The following is a 24,306-nucleotide window of genomic DNA, read 5'->3' on the forward strand; positions in this document are numbered from 1 at the left end:
CTTGCTGTCCCAGAACCTTGTTTTTACCTTTATTATGTAAGATTTAGAGGGGACAAGAAAGATCAATGCTGACTGACGTCAGGTAGAACTCTTCCGACCCAGCCTGCCAAGTTGTCTGCAGTCTTCCTCATGCCACTTTATGGGGAGGAGGAAGAGGGAAAATAAGGTTGAAAGGGAGAGGATAACAGCAGCCCGCTCCTGATTCAGGGGGAAATGGGGGAATGAAGTTTGAGGGTTTCATCTCTCACCTTTCTGACATGGAAGATAAAGGTGTGGTGACAAGAAATGAAGATGGGGAGTGGGAGTGAGCCCTGAAAACATACGTGGTGATAACATGCTTTTAAACGCGCAGCTCTGCCTTTGGTTCACTTAATGCTAACTTTTCCCCAGTCTCTTTCCTTTAAAACATCTATTTAGTTGAAGAGCTGTAGTGGAGGAGATGATTCATACCTCAGATGGCTGGCTGTCAGAGATGATAAAGGGGAGGAGCGAAAAGGAAGGCAGAAAAGAGAAATGACCTGCCCATTGACCAGACGTTGCAGTCAGTGCCTCTCTCCCAAGTGGGATCTGCTCATTCAAGCACCATTTGACATATATTCAGAATATCCTAAAAACTTTGCCTTATCAGTTTCCTCCCTCTCTGATCCCTTACCAGCAAGAAAAACAGTATTTATAAGAACAGCACTGTATTATTACTTTAAAAAGAACAACAAAAAAACCTAACTGTAGCGTGATGCAAGTTCTTTGTCTTTCAGGGTACTGTGGCTATTCTGAATGTTGAAGTACAAATATCATATAAGAGATCAGAGGAAAATCTGGATTTTTTTAATTTAATTTTTTTTTTTTTTAGGTTGCTTGTTGTATATGCTTGGTAGCGTTTATTTATATTCAGTTGCACAGTATCCCAATTCACCTGCTGTGTATATGCATGTTTTGCTTTACGATGAAGAGGAGAAAATATCTTCAAAATGAGGAAATGTCACTGTGAAACCACAGTGATTGACAGTGGTGTCCTGGAAGATGTTGGGCGTGAAAAGAGCTCATGAGTATTTTTTCCACCAAATGTTATTAAACTTTACATTAAAAACCTCCCCTTCAGGCGCATTACTTCTGACAACCTGGACTTCATGAGCAACAGAGCTTTTTCTAGTAGATGCTTCCCACTACGTTTCTGTAGTTTTGTCGACCTGGGTTCATCAATGATGCTTTTAACTTTAATCATACAAAAATTAGTCTCACTGAGTTAGAGAGACTCTTTGCCTGCACAATTAATACATAATTAGGTGTTTTTCAGAACAAGCCTCTGTGCCTAACTTTTCTTCTCATTCATGGAAATGTACTATTTGATGTCAGGGTTTTACAGCTGCTTTTTTCCTGGAAAGTTGCTTTTAAAAAGGTGGGCAAAACTGCATATTATTTACTGCCCTCTCTCTTACCAGGTGGGGACTAATTAAGTTGCAGTAAACCTAGCAACTGGCTGTTGCCTGTAAGTGTTAAAGTGGATTTTAAAGCATGTGCAGGCTAATGTACTTTTCTGCTTTCTCCTCGAGAGGTGGACTTGGCTGAATTTAGTTACTCTTTTCCAGAATACTTGGTTTTTTTTTTTCATTTGGGTTTCTCCCATTTTCATCACTTTCCTCAATTATAGATTTGAAAAAAATAACTTCTAGACTCTTCCTCCCTGCATAAATCCCTACTGGCAATATTAGTACAGTGGTCAAAATTAATTTTTAATGAAAAGACTTGATTATTACTTTAAGAGCTGAGTTATAGGGATGATCTTGCACTTTTAAGTCTTCCTGTCATGTAGGGGGAGGAATGGAAATGGCTTGGTGTCTGACTTCGCATTGGGGTCTTTTTGTGGACTTTTTAGGGGTGCAATTTGGGAAATAAATGAATGGTAGATACTACCTGCCTGTTATCTTCTTCTTGCAGTCTTTTGGCTGATTTTTCTGGCAAGTGTTAAGAGTTAAGGCTGCATGGGTTCTGTACAGGTGAACCAGGATGCTGGCTACTCTATTCTATCTTCTTATTTGTCCCAGAAATAACCATTTCATAAGATGATGTTATTTCTTGTGTTCAGATGGAAATTTGCCTGCTTAAATTTGTGCCCGGTATGTATAACTCAGTCTCAACTTTTGGGTCTTTTTTACAGCACAAATTATTTTAGGTAAGCTGGTGCTGGTTTTAGGTTACCAGGGTGCTTTTGTTCGCTGGCTTTACGGTTTGGCTGTTGCTGCTGCAAGGGAAGTAGCTTCCAGGAGAGGCACAAGATGGATACTTGGAGACAATAACTAGTTTAGCTTATCCCATTCAAATCCACTCTTGTGTGTTAACACAAGTTGTACTAAAAACAGATTTCTCTAAACTTGGGGACGGACTTTCTCACCATTGGAGGTAAACGCTGTTGCTAAAGAAGGGAACGGTTTGTAATTGAACTTGGTCATACAGTCTCTTCCTCCAGTTTTACTTTTATCCATGAGATCATTAAATATAGATTAAATAGCAGATGCGGGGGGTGGGGGTTGGAGGGAAGCTGTGCTTTATTTTCAAAGCAAAATCTGGTACAGTGGGTAAAATTTACAGGAGCACTGTCAAATGACAATTTCATGTTAATACAGTGCGGCGCAACACATGGGCTGCTTTACGTTAATGCTTTCTCTAAGGTTTAGATTTAGTCAGCAAATTTATCTTTTAAGAGTGTCTTTCAAGTTGTTTCTTCTGCCTGTGTGTGTTATAAATGTCATTTTAATTGTGTGTTTTTTTCTTCAGAGAAGTCATTGTACTTCACCGCATATTAAAAGGAAACCAGTAAGATATCTTGGGTTGTTTTTTTTTTTTAAAGGGAACTTCCAAATCATTTTGGGTTTCAGACCTAAATCTGGACCCTTGGGGACTGTTAATTGATTTAGTGCAGTGTTTCTCAAACTGTGGGGAGAAATGTAGTTCAAAAGGGGTTGTGAAATGCTTAATTAGAGAAAAGAAAGTAGCACATCACTTCTGCCATGTGTGTGGACTAAGAATAGCTGTAGTTTCTGCAAGTGCTGTCACTAGTAATAGCAGTATACTGATACAACCCTAGCATCAGGAGTCTAAACGTATGCAGTATTAGTGAGCACCACCACCGTTCAAGTGGGGAAGAAGAAAGGGATATTGATGTCTCTCGGTACCAGAGGCTGTACCATGAAGTGTCGCTCCCTGCGCTTACTTCTGACTCCCTCAAAATCAAGGGGTTTAGTGCTGAGGGGATGAAGGGAGAGAGAGGCTCTTAACCTCCTTCCCACAAACCTGCAAAACTATATGAGCTCTAATCCAAAAAGTGTAATAGTATTGCAGTAGCTGGAGCTACGGGCGCTTTTTGGTATGAACGTTGTGAAGATTTCCAGTGTTACTGCACATTGTGAGTTTAAAGTGGTTCAGGGAAATGTCAGTGCCTTTAACAGCTGACAAGATCTCAGCTCCTTGAAGCTAGAGGACTAGGAAGCAGCTCGCAGAGGGGTGTGGGGAATAAATCTTACACTGACTTATAAAAGTGTTCCCTGCTTGGAGTTGTTGGCAGCAGCTCCCTTATGTCAGGTCGGAGAAGGGAGTTAGTGCTTGAGGACGGCCACTGCAGCTGTGTATCAGCCTGTATCAGCCATCCTGAAGGGAGGACCTTGGTTGCTCCTGATGGGAAATGTACCCAAAGACAGATGAGCCAAAAGGTGTCTGCCTTTTCAAAAAGATTGGAAAACACTCAGCTAGCTTAAGCCGCTTTGCTAAAGGTAGGGCTTTCAGGTGTTAAACAGATGGTAACAATAGTTTCATGAGTTTTATTGCTCCTTGCTGTACCTGTCAGGTTTTCAGCTTCACAAAACCAAAGATGAAACTGTTCATAAAGCAGATACTAACCAGCGTATAAACATAGTGAAAATATTTCACATTTTTATAATCCGTTCAGTTTTGTTACCGTCAGGGATTATTAATAGAACTGGTAAGGAAATCATATCCACTAATTTAATGTGCCATTTTCTTTGTTGCACTAATGAAACGTCTCAATTTTTTTTTAATAGTGCTTTGTTAACGTAATGAACCAATCATTATTAATTACAATGGGTGCTGAAAAATATGATTTGTTTTCTTATAGGACTGCGGGGTTGGAGTAGTCATCACTAGAGCTCCGGTTCTTTGCTGTGGTGGCAGCCAGCCATCCTGGATAAAAGGGCAATGTTATCATCGCATTTACGTTTTAATAGTCTGGCTTGTCCAAAGTCACATTCCCACTGGTTGGTTGGAATCTTTCAAGGCTGTGAAATGACGTCCTGTGGTGCGTGGCTGGGCCCTCATCACTGAGAAATACATAAAAAAATTGTCTTAATACTGTTGAATATAGAGACAGGGGCAAAGCTTACTAGATTGAAGAGGAAATAACTGTGAAGAAGGGTTAGAAATTGGAAAAGAAATGGGGGAGAACAGAAATATTTAGTGAGTTACAGTCTAATGGATGCTGTTATGCTTTCTGCTTGGTGCTGTTTTCTACTTTAGGAAACATTAGCAGTAGACAGTTAAATATTTTTTTAATAGAAGTGGGAATAGAGCCAGGAGACACTTGAGGCCCTGCAGAAATAGTGTCCCAGTGTTCCTGATCTCCAACATAAAGGATATTCAGGAAGTAGTATTTTAAGTAAGAGATGAAACACTTTGTTAATTCTCTCCTTGGTTTTGGTTTGGGTTTTCTGGGGGCTTTTTACATATTTTTTTTTCTGGCTCTGATTTTGTTAGCCCCATAGTGCTAGCCAGAACCTCCCCATTGACGTGTGAATTTTGCTGCCTGCAGCTAATGGTGTTTTCAAGATGAAGGCTGCACATGATTGTAAGATTGTTGCATCTGAAAAAAAAATCTGAAGAAACAGCAGGATTTTCATCCCTTAAAAGTTAATTCTGCTGTATTTAAAGGAAATGTGTAATGATGAGATTCCTGGAGTTACACACCAGTGAATAAATTACAAGGTACTTCATTCACATTCTGGCCAGCTGGAGTATCCAGGCACAGTTTATGATTCAATTATATACTCCTTATAGCGCTCCAAGATTGTAGTACAAAAGAGAGTAATACTAAAAATCCCACGGTATAAATTTTTTGTGCCTTCACGTAGAGACTTTTCTACCCTGGTAGGCCAGCAGCGTGTCAGTCCTGAGCTGTGGGTTTGAGGTTTCTTCATTCAGTTTTCAAAGGTATGCTCACCTAATAAAGTGGTTGTGTGAAGAGCCACATCTTAAAGCCCTGCTTTGTATTTTAAGCTGTATTTTAACTATTTTAAATATGTGGTATGAGTATGTTGCACGCAAACGTGCTGTAACCCACAGCTGTAGGTCCCTAGGTGTTTTATAACTCTTTAGTACTCTTGAGTGGGAGTTTTTGGCGTCCTGGTTTGCGAAGTACTTGAGGAAACAGGGAATGGTATGCCTTGTTAAGACACTAGATGTGGAGTAAGAAGTTTCCTTTTTGTTTTGTAAAATTGTAAAATTCTGGATTATTTTTTTTTTTTAAATAACGTTATGTTTCACTGCTTCCTTGTTGTGCAGTCACTTTAACATCCAAAACAGATGATCTGTGGGGCAATGCTTAGATCCAGTGAAATGCAGATTTAGGAGTGAGGATGTCTTTGGAGGAGGGAAGGGAGTAACTGAGGAAGCTGCAGCTGAGAGTGAAGGGGCAGAGGACGTGAACACCTGGGCTTCCCCAAGTCTTGTGCGCTCTGCAGAACCCCGACTGCTATATTTATACCAAAGCGTTTCTACTGACAACGTCAAAACTGCCACCCGAAGGGCTGTGAACTGAGCCAATAAAAGCTCTCTGTCGTCAGCAGGCTGCACTGGCTGAGGGTTTTGCCTGTCAGCTCTGGGGCGTGAAAGTTTCCTGCCTTGGGTTGTGTTGCTGCACAGGCAGAGCTGTGTGGTGTTGATCTGGCCTTGGCTGGGTTTTGTGGTCTCTCTAACAGAGTGTCCCTGTTCTTCATATACTCCCTCTGATGCTATCCTGAGCCAGGGAAATCCTCTTCTCCATCTTTTGCAGGTGCCCGATGCCTAATTAACAAGTCTGCTCTCACTGATACTCTATTGTAGTCAATGGAGAGAGTTGATTCCCAGCATGGTTCAGAGCAGGTTGAGGAGGCTGAAGCCCAAACCTCTCCAGTACCTCCCCTTTACAGAAAACCTTGCCTCTTAAATCATGTGAAACCAGTGGCGAAGTAGTGAGTCAAGGACCCAGGTGTCCCAGCATCTGGTGTTTGCCACCAGACAGTCCTGCTTCTGTTTCTGTAGCCCTTGGTGTATGACAGTAACAGATGAAGCCTCCACTGATTGTGAAAAGAGGTATTTTTCTGGGTTTTTTTAATAGCCACTAAAATGACTTTTGCACTAAAAGATTTGTTAGTATCATTAATTATAGACAGAATGGTGTATTTACTGGCTTGAGATTCTGTTTTTTGACAGATGCACAGACCAGCAACAGAACTTTTATTTATTTTTTTTTTTTTTTAGTGCTGAGTGTTTTCCACTAACAGATGTGCTGCATCTGCTGTTCTTCTGTGATAAGCTTAATGACAGCAAGGGTTAAGGGTTTTCTTGTTACTTCTGTGATTAAAAGGTGTCAGCCAGGGAAAGTGATATCCCAATGATTGTCAAAAAAAAAAAAAAAGAAAACCCAACAAAAACCAACCCAACAAACAACAAAAAAACCCCTAAAAAAACAGAAAAAGAATAACCAATGAAAAGGAAATTTGAAAAGGAAAGATGCTCAACCTTGGCCTGAAAGAAACCTGTATACAATTCCCTGATATAGCACAATCAAAGTATATCTGAACTGCACGCATAACACAGGTTTCTACCCAGATTTAGGCTTCTGTCCTCTTAACAATTCCCAGACACACACACGCTATTTGATTTGGAAGTGCTTTAAACCCAGGTTAGCATACTGGTGGCTTGAACTGGAGCTAGGGCTTGGTCAGTACTGGTGTATTGAATGTTCTTGGCTTTCTTTTGCTCATCCCACAATTTCCCTGGAACAAAACAGTGGTCTGGACTCACCCAGCCTACGCTCTTGCATGCCTGTGCTTAGTGCTTCCTGGTGACTGGTTACCTCTATGGGGACCCCAAGGTGTGAGTGGCATGAAAGGGTGAAACTGGGGAGGAAGTCGGAGTGGGAAATCTGTCTGTGTTCTGCAGGTTACTTCAGAAGTGCTACAAAATATTGCACAAGTAGGAAGGGCAGGTACTCAAAAGATAAGGATCTTTGTGCATCTTAGCACACAAAACCTGGAGACCTGACCTGAGAGATGCCTGCAGGGGAGCACAGAAGTGGTGACGAGGTATTACTGCATGGTGGGTGTCGTTAGGGCTATGCTTAGCCAGCAGCTCAGACACCTGTACTAACTAGTCCATGCAGATAAAGCTTCATCGGGTGTGTAAATTCACGCCAGCTCTAGTGCTGGCTATGCTTGGTGTCAATGGCAGGATTCTCCCTGTGTGTGCGGATCAATAAGTCACAATAATGCCCCGTTACCGTTTTCCACTGAATTTCAGATATCAATTTACTACCTACCCTAGGAAAATACTTTTATGCTAACTGATGTGTTCAGCACAGATGGCTGCGATATGTTAGCTGAAGGGGTTATCTGCTATAGGGAGTGTAAGATTCACTTTGATCTGTGTTATTTCATGCATTAAAGCTACAGCTTGATCTTCTTAGAGCTTTAAATGAGCATCTCAGCACGTGTAAAAGCACACTTCAATTTTACTAGTGTAGGGGAGGACATAGAGGTGAAAACCAAAAACTGAAATGCATTAGCACAAAATACTAACTTCAGCGAAGGAAAAACTTTGAAATATTTTTGGATTGTCTGATTATAAGGAATTCTTTAAAGTACATTGACAAACAAGGTGAATTCAACTTTTCAGAACTGTAAATGCAGCAAAGATATTATGTAAATTTCCACAAACATGATTTGATGAAGATTAAAATAACAAAAACATCAAGTCCATTGTCTTTGACATCAGGCAAATATTTACAGCCAGGCAAAAAAAAAAAAAAAGTATCTCTGAATGGCCTGCTGAGTGGATTTACTCTGCGGAAAAAGAAAAAAAGCAAAAAAGCTCACTTGTGTTTATCTTCTGGTACTGCGACATTCCCATACATGCAGTGAACGGTCGTGTCCTGTTGCCTGAGCATAGATATATAGGTCTCTGACAGCCTGCGGTAGCAGGAACGCGAAGGGATTCTGGACAGGGCTGTGGGCTGGCTGGGAAGGGGCCACGGGAGCTGGTCGCTTGCCCGCCTGTCACTCCCGGAGCAAATAAGTGTTTTGTTTGTGCGGATGCCTGGCCGTGTCCGGGCAGGGTGGCCGGAGTGCTGCCCGCTGGATGTGATGCCTGCCAGAGCCTTTCCACAGCCCACGCTGGCCAGAGGGATTGCGGAGGGGGAGTCGTGGCAGCCCTTATTCAGCCGCATCCCGCTTGCAGCTGCGAGCTGGGTCCTGGTGACGATTTATCTCCTTGGTAGGGAAGGGGAAAGAATTTTGTCTGGAGACTTATGTGTAGGGGGAGTGCAACCAAAGGGATGATTAGGAGCAGCAGCTTGTTAGGATTGCAGTGGTATTTATTTTACACTTGTTCATTTGTAAAGCTCACTCTAGTGCTATCAAATTAGTAATTCCAAACTTTCTATCCCTAAAGAGTTCTGCTTTTTTTCATCCTGTTGCTGGTAACCAAGTTGTACTTAGTCACTTCGGCGTTGTAGCAATAGTACCGCAGGAGGACAAAAGAGTACTGTGAAAGGCTGGCTGTATTAATAATTTTTATTATTGAAGATCCATTTTGTTTTTCTTTAACTGTCCCTTAGAAGTTCTAGTTGATTCATTGCTTAGGGGTTTGGGGTTTTTAAGTTTTTCGTTTCAAATAATATCATATAATAATACAAAGGTGATATAGAATAGGAAAAGGGGGAGGGAGATGAGTAGGATCGAGAAAGGACATGAAACCTGGTGGCATAGAGGACTTAGAAGTACCAAAATAATGACTTGGAAAGTAATTGTATGCAACCCTCCCAGTGTTTATATTACTGGGCTGGATTGTTAAAGTGTCTCTTTGGCGTAGTGTCCAAAGGGAAGCTATAGTTCCTATGGGAAATAATAGGGAGGAGAGGCAGTTACTGTTTTTATTCTCCATTGTATTCAGTCTGTTGGCTGATAACAATTAAGTTTGTAAAAGGAATTAATATCCCAGATAAAAAAAAAATTGTCAAAATAGGGAAAGACAGGAGTGGGACCCACAGTAGCATCCTGAGGAGAGAAAAGGAGGCTGTTCGCTCCGCTGGGCAGCAGCTCGCCCGCAGGCTGGCACACGTGAGCTGGATGGCAAACTGGTGTTATCCCGCTCTAAACAAACCTGTACTCCTCCCTCTTCCCTCTGTCCCTCCTGAAAAATGGGGCTTTATTTTTTTGGGGAAGGATAGAGGGAAGAGAGCGGTTGGAAGCAGGGATTGCTTTCACAGGATTGCAGAAGCTACAAAACCCCTTGGGGAGGAGGACAGCAGGTCAAAGCAGCCGCACATAAATGACTCAGTAATCCAGACTGAGGAACCGATCAGGCTAAAAAATTGTGGGAAGAAAACACTCTTTTTCTTTCTCGTGTGATCTGCCTGATCTGCTTCACAGCCTGGCTATGGCTACGCAAACAGCTAAACCAGCGCAACAGGGAGAAAGAAGCTGCTGTGGAGAAGGGACGTGTTGGCTGCTGCAGCAGGGAGCAGTTTCACACTTCTTGCCTTGTCTCCCATGTGGCAGTATTTGCTAGTCGTTTAGGCACATAGCAAGTCAGATGAGGCGATCCAGATGAAAACTATTTCTTTCCTTTTTACTGGGCCAGTTTTTTTATTTGGTCAAGTTCCTTGATGTGGCTCAACTGGATGTTCATGTGAAAATAATAATGGCAGTCAAAGAGGAAGGATGGAAACCAAGGACTGAGAGGGTACGGCAAGGGGGATAGGATCCTTTCAGCAGATGCTTTCATTCATGTTTGATTTAAATGATCTAGTGTTACACTTTTCTCTGTTTATAAACTGGCTTAGTTGACTTGGCGGTTGAAATAACAAATCCTTCCCGGAATTTGACCTGATGAGGGATTCCCGTCTCTGGTTTTCTGTCTATGGAATGATGCAGCTCAGAAAACATCCAAGCAAAAAATAATTCTCCCTCCCCATCATGTACCCTGCTACTGAGTTCACTTCTAGCCTAAGCACTTTTCCGTAAACACTAAAGGGACACTACTTACTTTGGCAACAGTGTTGGTTTATGGGTTGTTGTAGGGTGGGTTTTTTGGGTTTTGTTTGTTTTGTTTGCTTTTTAAGAATTCAGTGAACTGTGATTATTGGAAGTAAGTAGAGAGGGGGTCCTGTGCTGTTTAGGTGATTTGGGGAATTTTCACAAAGCAACAGACCTATGTCACATTGTGTGATCACCCAGTATTGGAGGAAAAAAAGGCTCAGTAGTCACCCAAAAGTGAAATTTTGTCTGTTTCTTTTTGCTGTGCAACTTCAAGTGTGTTTTGTGTTATAAAGATGCGTTTTTCTTTCAGCCAGAAATCTTCTAAAAACACTTACATGTGCGCCCTGAGTTCCTAACAATTTTCAGAGCGTTGCAACATCACCAGACTAGACTGTTCCTTCTATTTTGGGACCCAAAGCAACAGAGCTGTTTTCAGTCAGTCCAAATGCTCGTGCTTGCAGATGCAGAGAATAAAGCAGAACTGATGCATCTGGGATCTTAACACCTTCCAGCTGGTGTTTCATCAGAGGGGAACCTGCATATGTGTATTTAGGAGAGAGGATTACTGTCACCACGTGACCATAGCTGAAAGGGACAAAAGAAGGTTTAAAAATATTGAATGTCGTCTTGCTTCAGATGTCATTCCTGGAAAACGCTCATGTTGATATCTAAATCTTCTGTTTCTGTTGGGTAATGAGATGCAATGTACACAAAAGACCCTTTGATTTCTCAGTTGAGAAGCCGAGTTGATGCCATATGGGCTAATGTTGACAAAAAGGACTGATAATGTCATCATACGTATGTGTAGAATTGCTGTCTTTATAGATTACCAGACTAAAACAGCAGAAAATTTTTTGAATCCTATCAAACTTGATGTTAAACAACAAATCAAATACTACTAACTTGTTTTGTCCTTTGCAGTCAGTGATTTTGGAATCATATTTTAAGAACTCAGGGCTATTCCAATTTGGTGATATATTTTTTTTGTCTGTCTTTTTTCCTTAACCAGAAAAAGCCACTGTCCTCAATAATAAAAGAAGTCTGCGATGGGTAAGTTCTGCCATATAATATATAGTAGATACTATAGGTTTTGAGCTATTAAACCAACCAGGAGATAATTTTTTCTGAAGACAACCTTAGATATCTTGTATGACTAGTCATTGGTTTCTTAAATCTTACAGTTGTTTTTTCAGACTTCGAATTTGCATTGTATTTTGAATCAATTACTTCGTTAGGAACCTCATCTTGCAGCTCCATCATGTGGGTGACTCTCATTTAGGCTGTTTGTGTCCTTTCTGCAGAGATGCGTTTTACCGACTCACTTTACTCTTGCAGTCCCTGCAATTCATGGGTTAAGGAACTAAAGCACTGGCTGTGGCTTTGATTTTTGAGCACTGGTTCTAGTGGCTACTGTAAGCTGGTCCAGTTGATGTGACTGCTCACATGAAACCGAAATGTTAATCACGAGTCCTGCAATATGAACTAATAATTGGCTAAGAGAAATATCTTGCTTTTGTTTTACTATGTTAATATTAGGGGACAAAAATATTTGTCCCCAAAACCAAATATTTGTTTTTAAGCAAGTGCTACCGCACAGGAGAAACTCATTTATATTAATCAAATTGCTGCTGAGTTGAAAAGGTGGTACCTTATGTGTAATGTAATATATCAACTTGATACTATTCGGGTTGTGTTGTGTAAGCTAGCATAAAATCCTGGTACTGTAAATTTTTTTGGTGTCTGTTTTAGTGATTTAGTGATCTTGATTACTGCAAGCAAAAACTATGCTTGCTATTTTTTGTAGATCTGGAATGAATCTCAGATCATTGTCAACTTTTTCTGGAGCACTGAAGTGTCACTGTAGTGACAAAGTGGTTTCTCTTCTTTCTCCCCCCACTCTTCTTTTTATCTGTCCCTTGGAAGGAAGGTATTTGTTATGTAACTTCTTTCTCAGCCATGGTCAAGTTTAGGCCTTTTTTCAGAGATGCAAAGGAAAAAGATCTTATTTATGGGATGTATTTGTACTGAAGCTTTCCCTTTGTGAGCATGCTTTTATCTTAAACTTCGGAACTCATCAGTGAAAGCTACAGAAAAGTATGAGAAATACATGCGAATGAGAGGTACTTGGTTTGATCATAGTAAAGAGTACATAGTAAAGAGTTTGATCATATGTAAAGAGTACTTTTTGAGTATTTAAGGTGTCATTTTGTGACTAATTTATTTTCATGTTTCTAAGGTGGTCTCTTGCAAATCATGATCAATTTGCACTGCAGCATGCTGATAGTTCTAATTTCTACATCACAGAGAAGGTAGGTAAATCATTCAACATAATTCTTGCATAGCCTATCAAAATGTTTGCCACAGTAAATGATTTTAAATTAAAATATCTGAAAATATAGAGTATTTTCCGTAATGCGGTGACAATGAGAGGGTAGGTACCAGGAGATCTGGTTTAATGATTTTGCGCTGATTTCTTCTGTTTGGAAAGGCAACTAAAAGTCTGAATGTGCCAAGGCCTTCATGTCTGTTGCATTTGAGACTTCAGCACTGAGCCCTTCAGCTTTGGTATTTATGCATGTTTAGTATTCTGCTGACAAGTGGTGTACAGGAAATTGAAATATGTAAAACATAAAGGGCTCTTTGAAGTCTGAGGAGACCTTCAGCGCATGCCACTTCCCTCTTTGGCTGATCAGGTAGAAATAAGTTTCAGTAACCGTGTAATATTTGCTACTCCTTCCCGTCTGCCGTCTTGTCCTTTCCCAGTTCTGTATGTTACGTTAGTTCATTTTTTTTGGTCCCTAGATAGCGTGGCAATAGGTGATTCATGCAAGTGATGCAATGATTTCAGCACAGAGTAATGGAATGGCTGTAGCTGTAATAAAAATGGAATGTCTGGTCTAAATGAATGGGACATGCTCATCTGAATGAGACCAAGTAGTACGTTCATTCCAAGTATTACTGATAGAATTGCTGAAATTACAGAAATTGCGCAAAAAAAAAAAGATTCTTTGGAAGAGTGTACACAGCAGTGCTGCAGAGGTAGAATTTCTAAGCAATGGGAAAAGAACACTATTCAAAACCTGCTTAAGTCTGCATGCAGATTGCCTACCCTCACTGGATTTTGAGCTAAATAGACCTGAGCTTAGCTGCATGGACATAGATGGCTCTTGCTTACCTTGCTATCAGTTTAGTTTGGTTTACTCTTAAGCAGAAGGGCCTTTTGGTTTTGTTTTGCATTTTACAGTTGTTTAGGATCTGCTAAATGCAGCTGAGAGACAAACTTTTCTCTTGCGGTAATTCTTACCCCCACTCAAGAAATAAAGGCAACTTGCGCACAGTTGAGTATTTAGAAAGACTAAATTTAGCAAGACAGCTAGAGCAGTTGCTCATAAGATAGTGATGCTTTTTTTTTAATAGCAGACCAGTTTCCGTTTTTCATTTAACTGTTTTGTCACCCCAGACAACCTTTTCAATGTGTCACAGTTTGTTGTGGGATCCCCCTTTTTTCGCTTGTGTGTTTTTTCTCCATTCTTTTCAAGTTTCAATTGACGTACACTTCAAAGACCACCACAAGGAAAACTGTTGAAGTAATTATTGGCTGCTGTGTTTTGCCTCCACCCAAATTAAATAGTGAGACTGTTTTGCTAATTGCCCTGAATTGCAGTACAACATTTTCCAATAAGCCAGACACAATTGAACTTGCTGGCATTTAAACTCTGATTGTACAGTGAATATTTTTTCAAGAAGCCAGGATTGAGTGAATACTTGAGCTTGTTGAAGGAATTTGTACTAATACAATTGGAGGAATCTTCCGGGCTTTGCCTCCACCTTTGGTGGTTAGGATCCTGCAGCTTTGGAGAAGAGAAGTGTTTTCTCTTCCGCATAAAAGGAAGTCTGATGGCTTTTGGCTGGCTTTAACTTGCAATAAGGGTGGAAAATGATGGTCTTCTAGAACATTTTGGATTGTACTGCAGAGAGGACTTTGAGTTTGTTTATTCCCTACTGAAAATATGCAGAGTGTCTGACTCTGAGTCACATAAAAAAGAGAGAAGAGCTCTAAATGCCACTAGTATTACTCAGATGACTGTGACTTTTATTAGATATTGTTCACTGTTTGTCACTGCTTATTGGATAGTGACAATAAAGAGAGGCTTATATAGGCCATCACCCCTTCTACATACTTTCCCTCGTTTGAATGCAGTAGGATACTGTTGCTTTCTGAATTAAAACATGAAAAACACCAGGCATGAGGACAAACACACGCTCTTCAATGAAGCTACAACACTAATTGTTAAAGTCCACATCGCTGCCTCTTAGTAGGGCATGAGCAGAGCTCTTTTGTGACAGTGACATCTTCTAATAAGTAAATATTTTTCAGTGCTCTCGAAGATGAATTGTATGGCTGTATGTATGCATTATGTATAGGTCATGTTTCTGCAGAGCCTGGGTGACTGCTGATTTATGGCCTTCCAGGTAGAGATGCCTTTTTAAAATATCACCGTGTTTAAAGTTACCATAAAGAAAAGCAATTAATGAATTCTCGTACAAAGTAACAAGAAACTTTGAAGTGAAAATGTTACAAATGTGGGACTGTCAACACATGGCTTACAATTATATTTTTGTTTTTGGGTGGCAAACAGCGCATCTGTGTTTTGGTTGTCATATGCAGAACTTTTTATCTTTTGTAGCTGACCTATATTTCCTGATTATACCATACACAAATAAAAACAACGCCCAAGCAGTTCTGTCTCTTACTTTTTTTTTTTCTTGCTTCTTTGCAAAAAATGCCTTTACAGGAGTAGCAATAACTCCTTCAGACAGTATAAGGGTGATCTTTTAACAAATCTTGAGTAAGCCAGGGTTCATACTAAAGATAGGGCTTATCACAGCAGATGCAGTTTGGATTTCTGCCTCTGGGGTTCTGGTTTGGCTATATCTGTGCCCCTGAAAGCGCAGTGGAAATTATTAATTATGTATCTTAGTAATTTTTTAAAAAACGTGAGAAATAAAATAAGAGGTTATGTGAACAAGAAAACCAAGCACAGGCATAGTGCCTAAGCTCAAGCCTAGCTGGTGTTTTGATCAGGATGTATTTGATTTTTAATTACATTAATAGGTGTGGGTTTTTTTAAAGAGTTTACTTATCGTGGAGGGCCATTTCTTTGGTAGGTCAAACATCTAAAGGCCTGACTTCTGAATCAGGATCTCATTGTGCTAGATGCTATGTAACAGAGAATAAAAAAGTCACCTTTCCTTCAGTCTTTCCAGGTTGTACTTGAATAGATGCTTGCAGACATCAGGCGTAATAACTCAGGAACATCATAGCCTAGACAAGCTCAGGTTTAGAACGGAAAATGGCTGTAGAATTTTGTGTGCTATGTGTGTTCCTGGGCTGAAAACCGCAGCTTGGGTATCTGTCCACTGCGTTCCTCTGCTGGCAGTACTAGGAATCCAGGGACATACACCCGAGTGGCTGATGCAGCATGTTGGTGGGAATGCCTGGTTCCTTATTGTTGCTCACTCTTGGCCTTGCAGACTTGGCCTGGCTCCTCTAGATCCATTTGTGCATCTGCACTGCCCACTGTGGGCTCTGGGTCTGGGAGGGATCAGTCTCTAAAAACTCGGTCTCTAAAAACAAAAAGATGGTGAAGGAACTGGATCGTTGCAGCTGCTCAGATGACAGTGCAGCCTCAAAAATGGTTGTTTGGTCACATCTGAAGGTGTGATAAACCAAAATGTTTATCAACGAGGGCCTTGCAGGAGTGTGGGGCTGTGGAAGAACAGTGTTCTAGCTGGCTTCACTGCTAGGGGCAGAAGGCTCTTAAACCTGCACCAGAGCAACTATCAGGAATAAAAGGCTGGCTCGCTTTTGCTAATGGGCTTTGTGAGCCAGCGCCGAGCTGTGTTCAGCCAGCACACAGTGATGATACTGGTGCCATTTTTTTTGTTATCTTTTAAATAGAAGGACATTTCATTCATCTGTTTATTGACTGCAGCCCATTTTTATTTAGTCACAATTTCATTGTGTTCAGTTTTTTACATCTGATGCCTGTGAAGGCTCCCTGTGTTTTTCTCCTTCATTCCCGACTCCCACATTTCCCTTTCATTCTTAACGTGTTATTGCATGAAGTGGAGGGACACTGAGTTCCCTCCATTAATTTCAAGAGACTTTTGTGCTATTTTGCAAAGGGAGCAGCCCCCACCGTGCTTCCGTTGTCGTTACTCAGCTCTTTGCTGTGTTTGCAGATGGGACGTCTTTCTACCCCCCCGCTTTCCCTGAGCTGGGAACCTGGGTAAAGTCCCTGGTGTTTGTTCTTTCTCAAAGGTGCCTTTGCTTGTGACCTATTTTGTGCTGAATACAACCTGTAATTGTATATTCATGTGAAATTCCACCATGCCGTTGCAGGCTCCCTGCGTGGGACTGTATGCAAATGACAGGACAAGAAATGAGACACTTGTAGGGTTGGGGCATTTTGGAGGTGTTTTTTTCTTTTTTTCTTACACGTTTTTAGTATTCATCTGTCTTCACTGATTAATTGAACTTCAGTGAGTTGGAAGTAAACATTCTCAATAATGAAGGTTTCTGATTCACTGAAGGACCTGGTACTCATAAGCAGCAGAGAATGGGAAGTAGCATGGAGGCTGGGAACTGGAGAAATGTGTTACGTGATCTCTTCCTCTCATTTTGCATTACTCTTGATAACACATTTGTTAATAATGCTCCATAAATGGCAGATTTCAATCCAGATTTGACCTGGACCAAACTACGCCTGACTTTCCCTCTTCTCTCCCACTAATGGGACATGTGGTATTTCCCTCGTATTCACAAATTTCTTACTGTTTTGGGGCATCTGCACAGCCCTACAGAAATTCCTAACAAGGGCAGCACGTGGAGTCAAGTGGTCGTGCTCCTGCCAACTTAATGGATGCTACTAACACTGCCCTGTGGTCTCCAGTAAAAACTAGCGGACGCTCATATATTTCTCCAGTGAACAGAAGTAAAATTTGAGTATCTGTACACTAAATCCCTTTCAGTCGTGCTTCCCTCAGGCTGATTTCAAGAACAGTGGTCATCCTTCTCTTAACAAATTAGTCCTAGTGTTTAGGACTCATTTTGAAGGACTTGAGGTTTATGCAAAATTTTCTAAAGAAAATAATTATGTTCTGTCAACCTGTTATACTTTCTGGTCCCAGCACGAACAGCTTAATTGTTCTGCATGCCTCCTTTTTAAATATTTGGTATGACAGTATCTTCTATTTAGTTCTTTATTTCCACATCAAGGCTGATGAGATGGATCAAGTGTTTTCAAAAAAAGCTGTATAGGTATTTTCTTGATTTTTCATTTGTAATTTTGCCTCACAAGTAATCACTAGAGAGGAAGGGCTCTGAAAAGGTCTATCTTTGTTACAGCACTTGAAGATAGGTATGGTATCCCACAGGCACGGTATGACTGACTGGGTTCAGCTGATAGCAAACAGTGCCATTTAAGATCTGGCTGACAGAAAAATGCTCTTTAAATCATCTTCATACTTAAAGAACAACCTGTTTAGATAGATGGGTAGTTTTACAGGGTGTGGTGAACAGACATCACAGCTCACTTCTGAAAGGGGACAGTTCTGATTTCTTTTCCCCTTCCCCATGAGATCCTGCCACTTCATTTCTGCTGGCTACAGCATTTTTTTGACAATTTTTGGAGATGGTGGCAAAGGGGATCATTCTGTGCCACTTTAATTCATTAAATCTGCTGAATAAAAAGTCTACTTGATCTGATGTAAGAGTAGGGCAGGACCCTTGAATCATGTCCAGGAATGGGCCGCAGAGAAGAAAGAGGTTAAAGGAAGGGTAAGAAGAAGGATTAAACTTTGCTTTTTTTAACAGATGTGAGATGTTATGTCCCTCAGTTGCTTGTGGAACTGGCTTAGGCTGACCTGGAATGAACTTGTGGCAAATTCTGGCTGTAGTCACAAATGGAGAAGGGATAGTTTACCTACAGTATCTCTGTGTCCGAGAGGAAGGGCTCAAGCAAGGGAGTAGGCATAGGATGTACATGTTAGAGAAGCACAAGCACCTCCAAGCTTCCCTTTGAACAAGTCTCTGTGTGGTTCCAAACATGGTGCTTGCAAAACGAGCTGGCTTTCTTTCCTGCTTATACTATGGTGCTTATTCCTATCTTTTCCCTTACAAACTGGGCAAAACCCAAAATGATAAAATTATCAGCTGGTTTAGCTCCCTTGTTTGACTCATCAAGTAGTTACACAGCTGTTTATACCACACAAAAATGGTAGTAGGAATGATCAAGAGACTGAAAAGCAAGACTCAACTTTATGGTAGCAAGCTGTGCTTTGATTTGGCAAAAGTGGCTGTGAACCATGGTCTTGGCTGGGGTCTTCAGCTATTTTTCTTAGTAGCAGCGTCTGCTTGTAGAGCTACTGCTCGTGCACCGACCCCTCAGTGGTGCTGTGGGTGAATGTGTTGGGTGAACTGCATCGAAGAACTGACTTCCATTTCACAATCCTTATTTGTTTGGGGTTTTTTTGGTGTCCATAACAGTTCCCTGTTCTGATTTCCCCACATGATCTCACCAACAATAGTATGAGCCCAGCTACATCTGTCACTTCCTGATGTTTATTTTGCAGGGTGCAGCTCTTATGTTCCAACTTACCAGAGGACGGTGGGGCTGCTTGTTATCTGCCCACCCCTTCCGTGTTACTGGTACAACTGTCTGTGCGGTTGCTTAAATTGGGGAACTGATCCAGGTTAAAAATAACTTGTGTGTAATGTGTCAGAAGGATGTCTGCGCACAGTGTAATACCACTGCTTCTCTGCAGAGCAAGTGGTACCTGATAGTGTTGTCCGTGTAGATCACTCCACCTGAAGATGAGTAAATCACGCTAAGCACGGACTTTTTCCTAGGATGTGATTTCAGTGGCATTCAAGCTGATTGTTGGGAAAAAAGGCCGTTGAGCTTTCTTTTTCCCCTTCCTTCCTTCATTCCCTTCACTTCTCCAACATCCTAGGGATTGTACTGCTGGAAGGTGAGTTGGTTCAAGTCACCAATCTGATAGAAGAAAACTGGATTATTCCCCCCCTTACTTCTTGCGAATGAAGGGAAGAGGAAGAAGTAACTTTTTTAAGGTTAGGTGGTTGACTGTGTTGCTGCATGTTGGTAGATCCAATGTAAGGAAAGTGTTGGGAGCCCGCATGCTGGAAGGATATGTGCAGAATTGTGCCTCCAGTGGGCTGTAGAGTTGCTGTGGATTAGGTATACCCTGAAACTGCACCACTGGTGTAACTTGATTTATTTACCAGCTTCTGATATCCTTGAATAGGGGTACATAAACAACATGCAGAAAACTTCCTCTTTTTAGAAACTTCGGCTGGACTACCAACACTTAATTTCTTAAGAAAAATGCTGTCATCAAATTCTCACATGAAAAACTAAAAGAAATTCTGTCTCCAGCAGCTTCCTAGAAAAGGAATTTTATCACAAGATTAATTGCCTCAGTATTTCTTCTAAAACAATACAGTCCTGTCATATGAAGTAGTACAATGTTGATAATTACCTCTGTCTTTTAACTCTCATCTTACTAAAGTTTTTGGTGACTAAAAATGAGCTTAAGCATTATTTCCTACCAAGTCAGATGAATATCTGTCCTCATAGTCTATCTCCAGCTGTAACAGTAGCAAATGCCATTCAGGGTCATAATTTGATGATGACTTTCACTCCCTTCCTGCTTCCTCAGCGTTCGCATTTGTTGTACTCTGGGTGTTGGAGGCTACCTCTACACTTAGTCCATTTAGTATCCATATAAGGGCCTTGAAATTCTTTCACCTCTTCTTGAACCTGGTGATACTGCCTGCTTTCACAGCCTCTTGTGACAGCAAGCTCAAGAAGTTCACTGCTTGCTGAATGAAGAGGTACATTCTTCATGTCCTGGTTTGGGGTGGAGCAGAGCCAACTTTCTGTTCAGTGAGAGGCTCTTGCTCACCCTTGTTGCTGTGGCAGCCAGGGTCCCTGACTGGGCTGTTTACCCCATGGAGGGGCTGCACCTGTGGGGAGGAGTGGGCAGGTCAGGGGACCCCAACTGACCGATCGGGTGTTCCATCCCATCTGCCACGCTCAGTGTAACAGCTGAGGGAGCAGAGGGGTCAGGTTGGCTCCTCTCCCGTGGGTTCTTCTCTGAGGGCTCTTCTTCAGTGGCTCTCTTTCTTTGATGACTGATGTCTAAGGAGGACCCCGTCAGCTCATCTGCCCTTTGATCCCAGTCAGTGTGTTCCAGTTCTCATTTGTCACTGAGTCCAGTCTGGAACTTCCCCAGTGCCTGACAGTGACATCTTCCTGGGAACTTGATCTGGTTTTGCATAGATTTATTTATATTGTATCTATTTCATTATTTCCTTTTTTATGTTATTATTAATATTTCATTAAAGTAGTTTATTTTTTTTTCTAAACTCCTAACTCTCTTTATCTCTCTTCTTCCTCTCCTTGGAGTGAGAGATAGGGGAGAGCATCTGTCATCTTGTCATTGGCCAACCCGGCCCAAGCTACAACACTTCATCTACTTTAAACTGATCCCTAACTGCTTTCATCAAGTTACCTCCTAGTTCTCATACTGCAGGATTTAATAATGACAGTTCTGCATTCAATTTGTTCACCACTTTCCCCTCATCTGGCCTTCGTCCCTCCAGACTGAGGAGACCTTGCCTTGTGAGGCAGCTGCCCAGTCCCATTGAGCATTTCACTTGCCTTTCTCTGCATTTTCTGTGATGCTACTGTGTCCGCCTTAAGAGAAGAGGGCCACGAAGATTATTACAGGGCTGGAGCACCTCTCCTATGAAGACAGGCTGAGAGAGCTGGGATCGTTCAGTCTGGAGAAGAGAAGGCTCCGGGGAGACCTTATCGCGGCCTTCCAGTACTTAAAGGGGACTACAGAATAGATGGGGAGGGACTCTTTATGAGGGAGTGTAGTGATAGGATGAGGCGTAATGGTTTTAAACTGACAGAGGGTAGATTTAGATTAGACATTAGGAAGAAATTCTTTCCTGTGAGGATGGTGAGGCACTGGAACAGGTTGCCCAGGGAAGCTGTGGCTGCCCCATCCCTGGAAGTGTTCAAGGCCAGGCTGGATGGGGCTTTGAGCAGCCTGGTCTAGTGGGAGGCGTCCCTGCCCATGGCAGGGGGGTTGGAACTAGGTGATCTTTAAGGTGCCTTCCAACCCAAACCGTTCAATGATTCTATGTGAAGATCAGAACTGCACACAGTGCCCTGCATACGGGTCCCTGAAGTTCTTGTGCCATGGCAAAATGATGCCCTCTGTCTAGTTCACAGTGCCACTTCTGATGGCGCCCAATGTTTACTGGCTGCTGTAACACATTGAATCAGTGCTTTAAAGGAGATCTGCCAGCAAGGGCTTTGCTTCTCTTTCCTGAGTTGTTGACTTAGAAATGAACTCCATTATGTATCATTTAGTGCTTGTTTACTACTTGTCCAAACTCATCCTTGTGAAAACGTTATGGATTAATGGTTAAAATATATTTCATAGTCATAATTTTTTGGTTTTGTGCAATTTGGAGAAAGGTGTAATAAAAAAAATAGTAGTACGGAAACAGGGAACAATCTATTACATAATGATATAAACACTTGAAGAATTTTAGATTTCTTTGCTGTTATTCTTTAGCCCAGTTAGAGAAGTCTGAAGGAAGCTGTTTGGTCAAAGTTAAAGAATAGTGCTGAGCGAGCTATAACCATGGGAACCAATGCTTGTAGGTCTTCCTCAAATATGTTAAGAAAACATTCCATTCCAACCAGTTACAGTGAGCTGGATCTTGAGGCATTTTGCTGGGTATAACAGATTATTAAAATGATAAGACAAATACATGGCAAAATAAACTTTAATTTTGCTTTATAAGTTTTCCAAAGTGTATCTCCAGCAAACTTCTGAATAAGTGGCTTGACTGTTTTGATAGGATTTTTTGAAAGCGAATTCACGTACCTTCATCCCTCTCCATGGTTTGGTGGACTCTGTTAATGCTTGAGGCCTGCTTTTTAGATGCAAGTCTCCTGCATGTGTTTTGGGCAAAGTTAAAGGCAGAGCTTTGAGAAGGAACAGAATCTGGTGGCAGATAATGTAGGTTGGGGTTGCTCCAGCTGTTGGAGTTGGAAGTCAGAGGGCCCTAAGACGTGAACACAAGGCGAACTCTCCAAGTGTCCTCTACTTCCTGCTGTGTTTTGTTCTTTATGTGTTTTCATGTTAGTACTGGTCTGATTGAAAACTTGGCTTGGAAAGTGTTGTGCAGCAGCATGATGCTTACAAATACTGCCTACTCAATTAGAATAAAATAATCTAGTGAGCGTAGACTCTTGCTAGATATAATATTGTAAATGGGGCCTGTTTGTATTCATAATATAGTTGCTTTCTTAGTCCCAGGTAACATTTGTAACAACTCTATTTTCTTGTTACGGAGGTTTTTTGTAGGGGTATTTTGGATAGTGCTGATTCACTGCTTCCCTCTCTGCCCAGGAATAAGCTTCCCTAACACAGATCAACAGCACGAACAATATCTACAAACCTGACGCACACTTGAGAAACAATCAGAAATGTCTCGGAAGAGGGTTTTGATGGTGGCGTACACTGTCGTGAATAGCAGTGGTGCTCATGAGTATGATTGCCAAAGCCAGACTGCTGTGTTGGAATGACGTTCTGTTATCCTGGAAAAGAAATCCACAGGATGCTGTCCCTAATACTAAGCAGATTAACTGTGTGTAAATGTTGCAATTGAAGTTAACTGGCATGCCAACTACTGCATCACACAGTTAATGTAGGAAATCCTCTTGGCTTAATGGTATGCTTACATGCTGCTTCTTGGTAGGCACTTAAGTCATTATTTAGAATGGATAAACAAAATTGGATTTTTGCTTGGGGAACAGCTAACCCTTTTCAAGCTTTGGCTAGCCTGCTGCGTTAGAGACTTGATGCTTTGAATATTTTCAGAGAGAAGGCATGGGCAGTTTTCCTTAAGCCTTTGTCTACATCAGGAGTTGAAGATGAGGTCTCTATCTCTTGTGACAGCAGTGATTGAATTTACAGGATAGGGCAGGCGTATGCACTTTGCTCTGAGCCAGGCATGATGAAAGAAAGGTCTTTGTGCTTCGTGCGCTGTGGGCTCTGACAGGCATCACAACTTTGAGTCTGAAAGCTGTGGTGTTTCAGACTCGGATTGATAAGTAAACAGAAAGACCCTAAATGAAACTTCCAGTGATGCTTTCAGGTACTCTGTGTGTTCTTTTTCCTGTGCTATTTTATATATAACCTGCTGACATACGGTCACCCTGGAGAATAGTACTTCCTTTGTTTATCTATATGTGGTATCTGAACTTCAACCAGGTTGTCGGCTTTCCGTTTTCCACTTGTTTTTAAATTCCTCTGACTATAGAGAAATAGTGTATTTTTAACAAGGTATTTTTCACTTGGTAGATTGGTTGTAGATTCAATCTATGCAATGTGTCCTTATGTAATTAAAGGTTTATTTTTTAACCTGCATGCATGACACTGTAGAGAGTATACCAGGTTAAGCCAAACTTTTTATGGGTTGAGGTTTCAGCTTGTGACAATACTACCGTAGTTGAACAAACTGGGGAGCATCGTTTCAGCCTGAAGCAACTGCAAAATACTGTAATTTGGGCTGTGGTTGACAGCTTGCTGCTCCCAGAAAGGGAAGATATGATTCCTCCTCATGCTTCCCCTGTCTCTTTACCCCTATTCCTTCCCTGCTCCCAAAGATGTGATTCTGCCATCTTTCCTGGGTTAGCACTGGTGCTCAACCCTTGCAGAGCTTGTGTCTGTTTAGTAACCTGACAGAAAACTCCTCTTTTTCCTGCCCGGGCTGCTTTCAGCCAGGTTAGTGAGATTAGACCCTCAAACAGGTCTGTCCAGTGTCAGAGCTGGTGCAAAGTAGAAGAGGGAGCACGCAGGCAGGAGGGCGGTGAGGGATGCACCCCACCGT

General features: G+C 41.5%; 1 protein-coding gene across 3 annotated transcripts in view; it reads left to right on the plus strand.

The window, feature by feature from the left end:
- Positions 1–24,306, plus strand: part of ELMO1 (engulfment and cell motility 1) — a 311,581-nt gene that overhangs the window by 51,034 nt on the left and 236,241 nt on the right. For all 3 annotated transcript variants that reach the window (XM_063325494.1, XM_063325495.1, XM_063325496.1), the window contains 2 exons: positions 11,311–11,351; positions 12,538–12,610. In XM_063325494.1, coding sequence (XP_063181564.1) covers positions 11,311–11,351; positions 12,538–12,610 — 114 coding nt within the window. The remainder of the gene's footprint in view (positions 1–11,310; positions 11,352–12,537; positions 12,611–24,306) is intronic.

This window comes from Chroicocephalus ridibundus, chromosome 2 (genome assembly GCF_963924245.1).
Source record: "Chroicocephalus ridibundus chromosome 2, bChrRid1.1, whole genome shotgun sequence".
Lineage (NCBI taxonomy): Eukaryota > Metazoa > Chordata > Aves > Charadriiformes > Laridae > Chroicocephalus > Chroicocephalus ridibundus.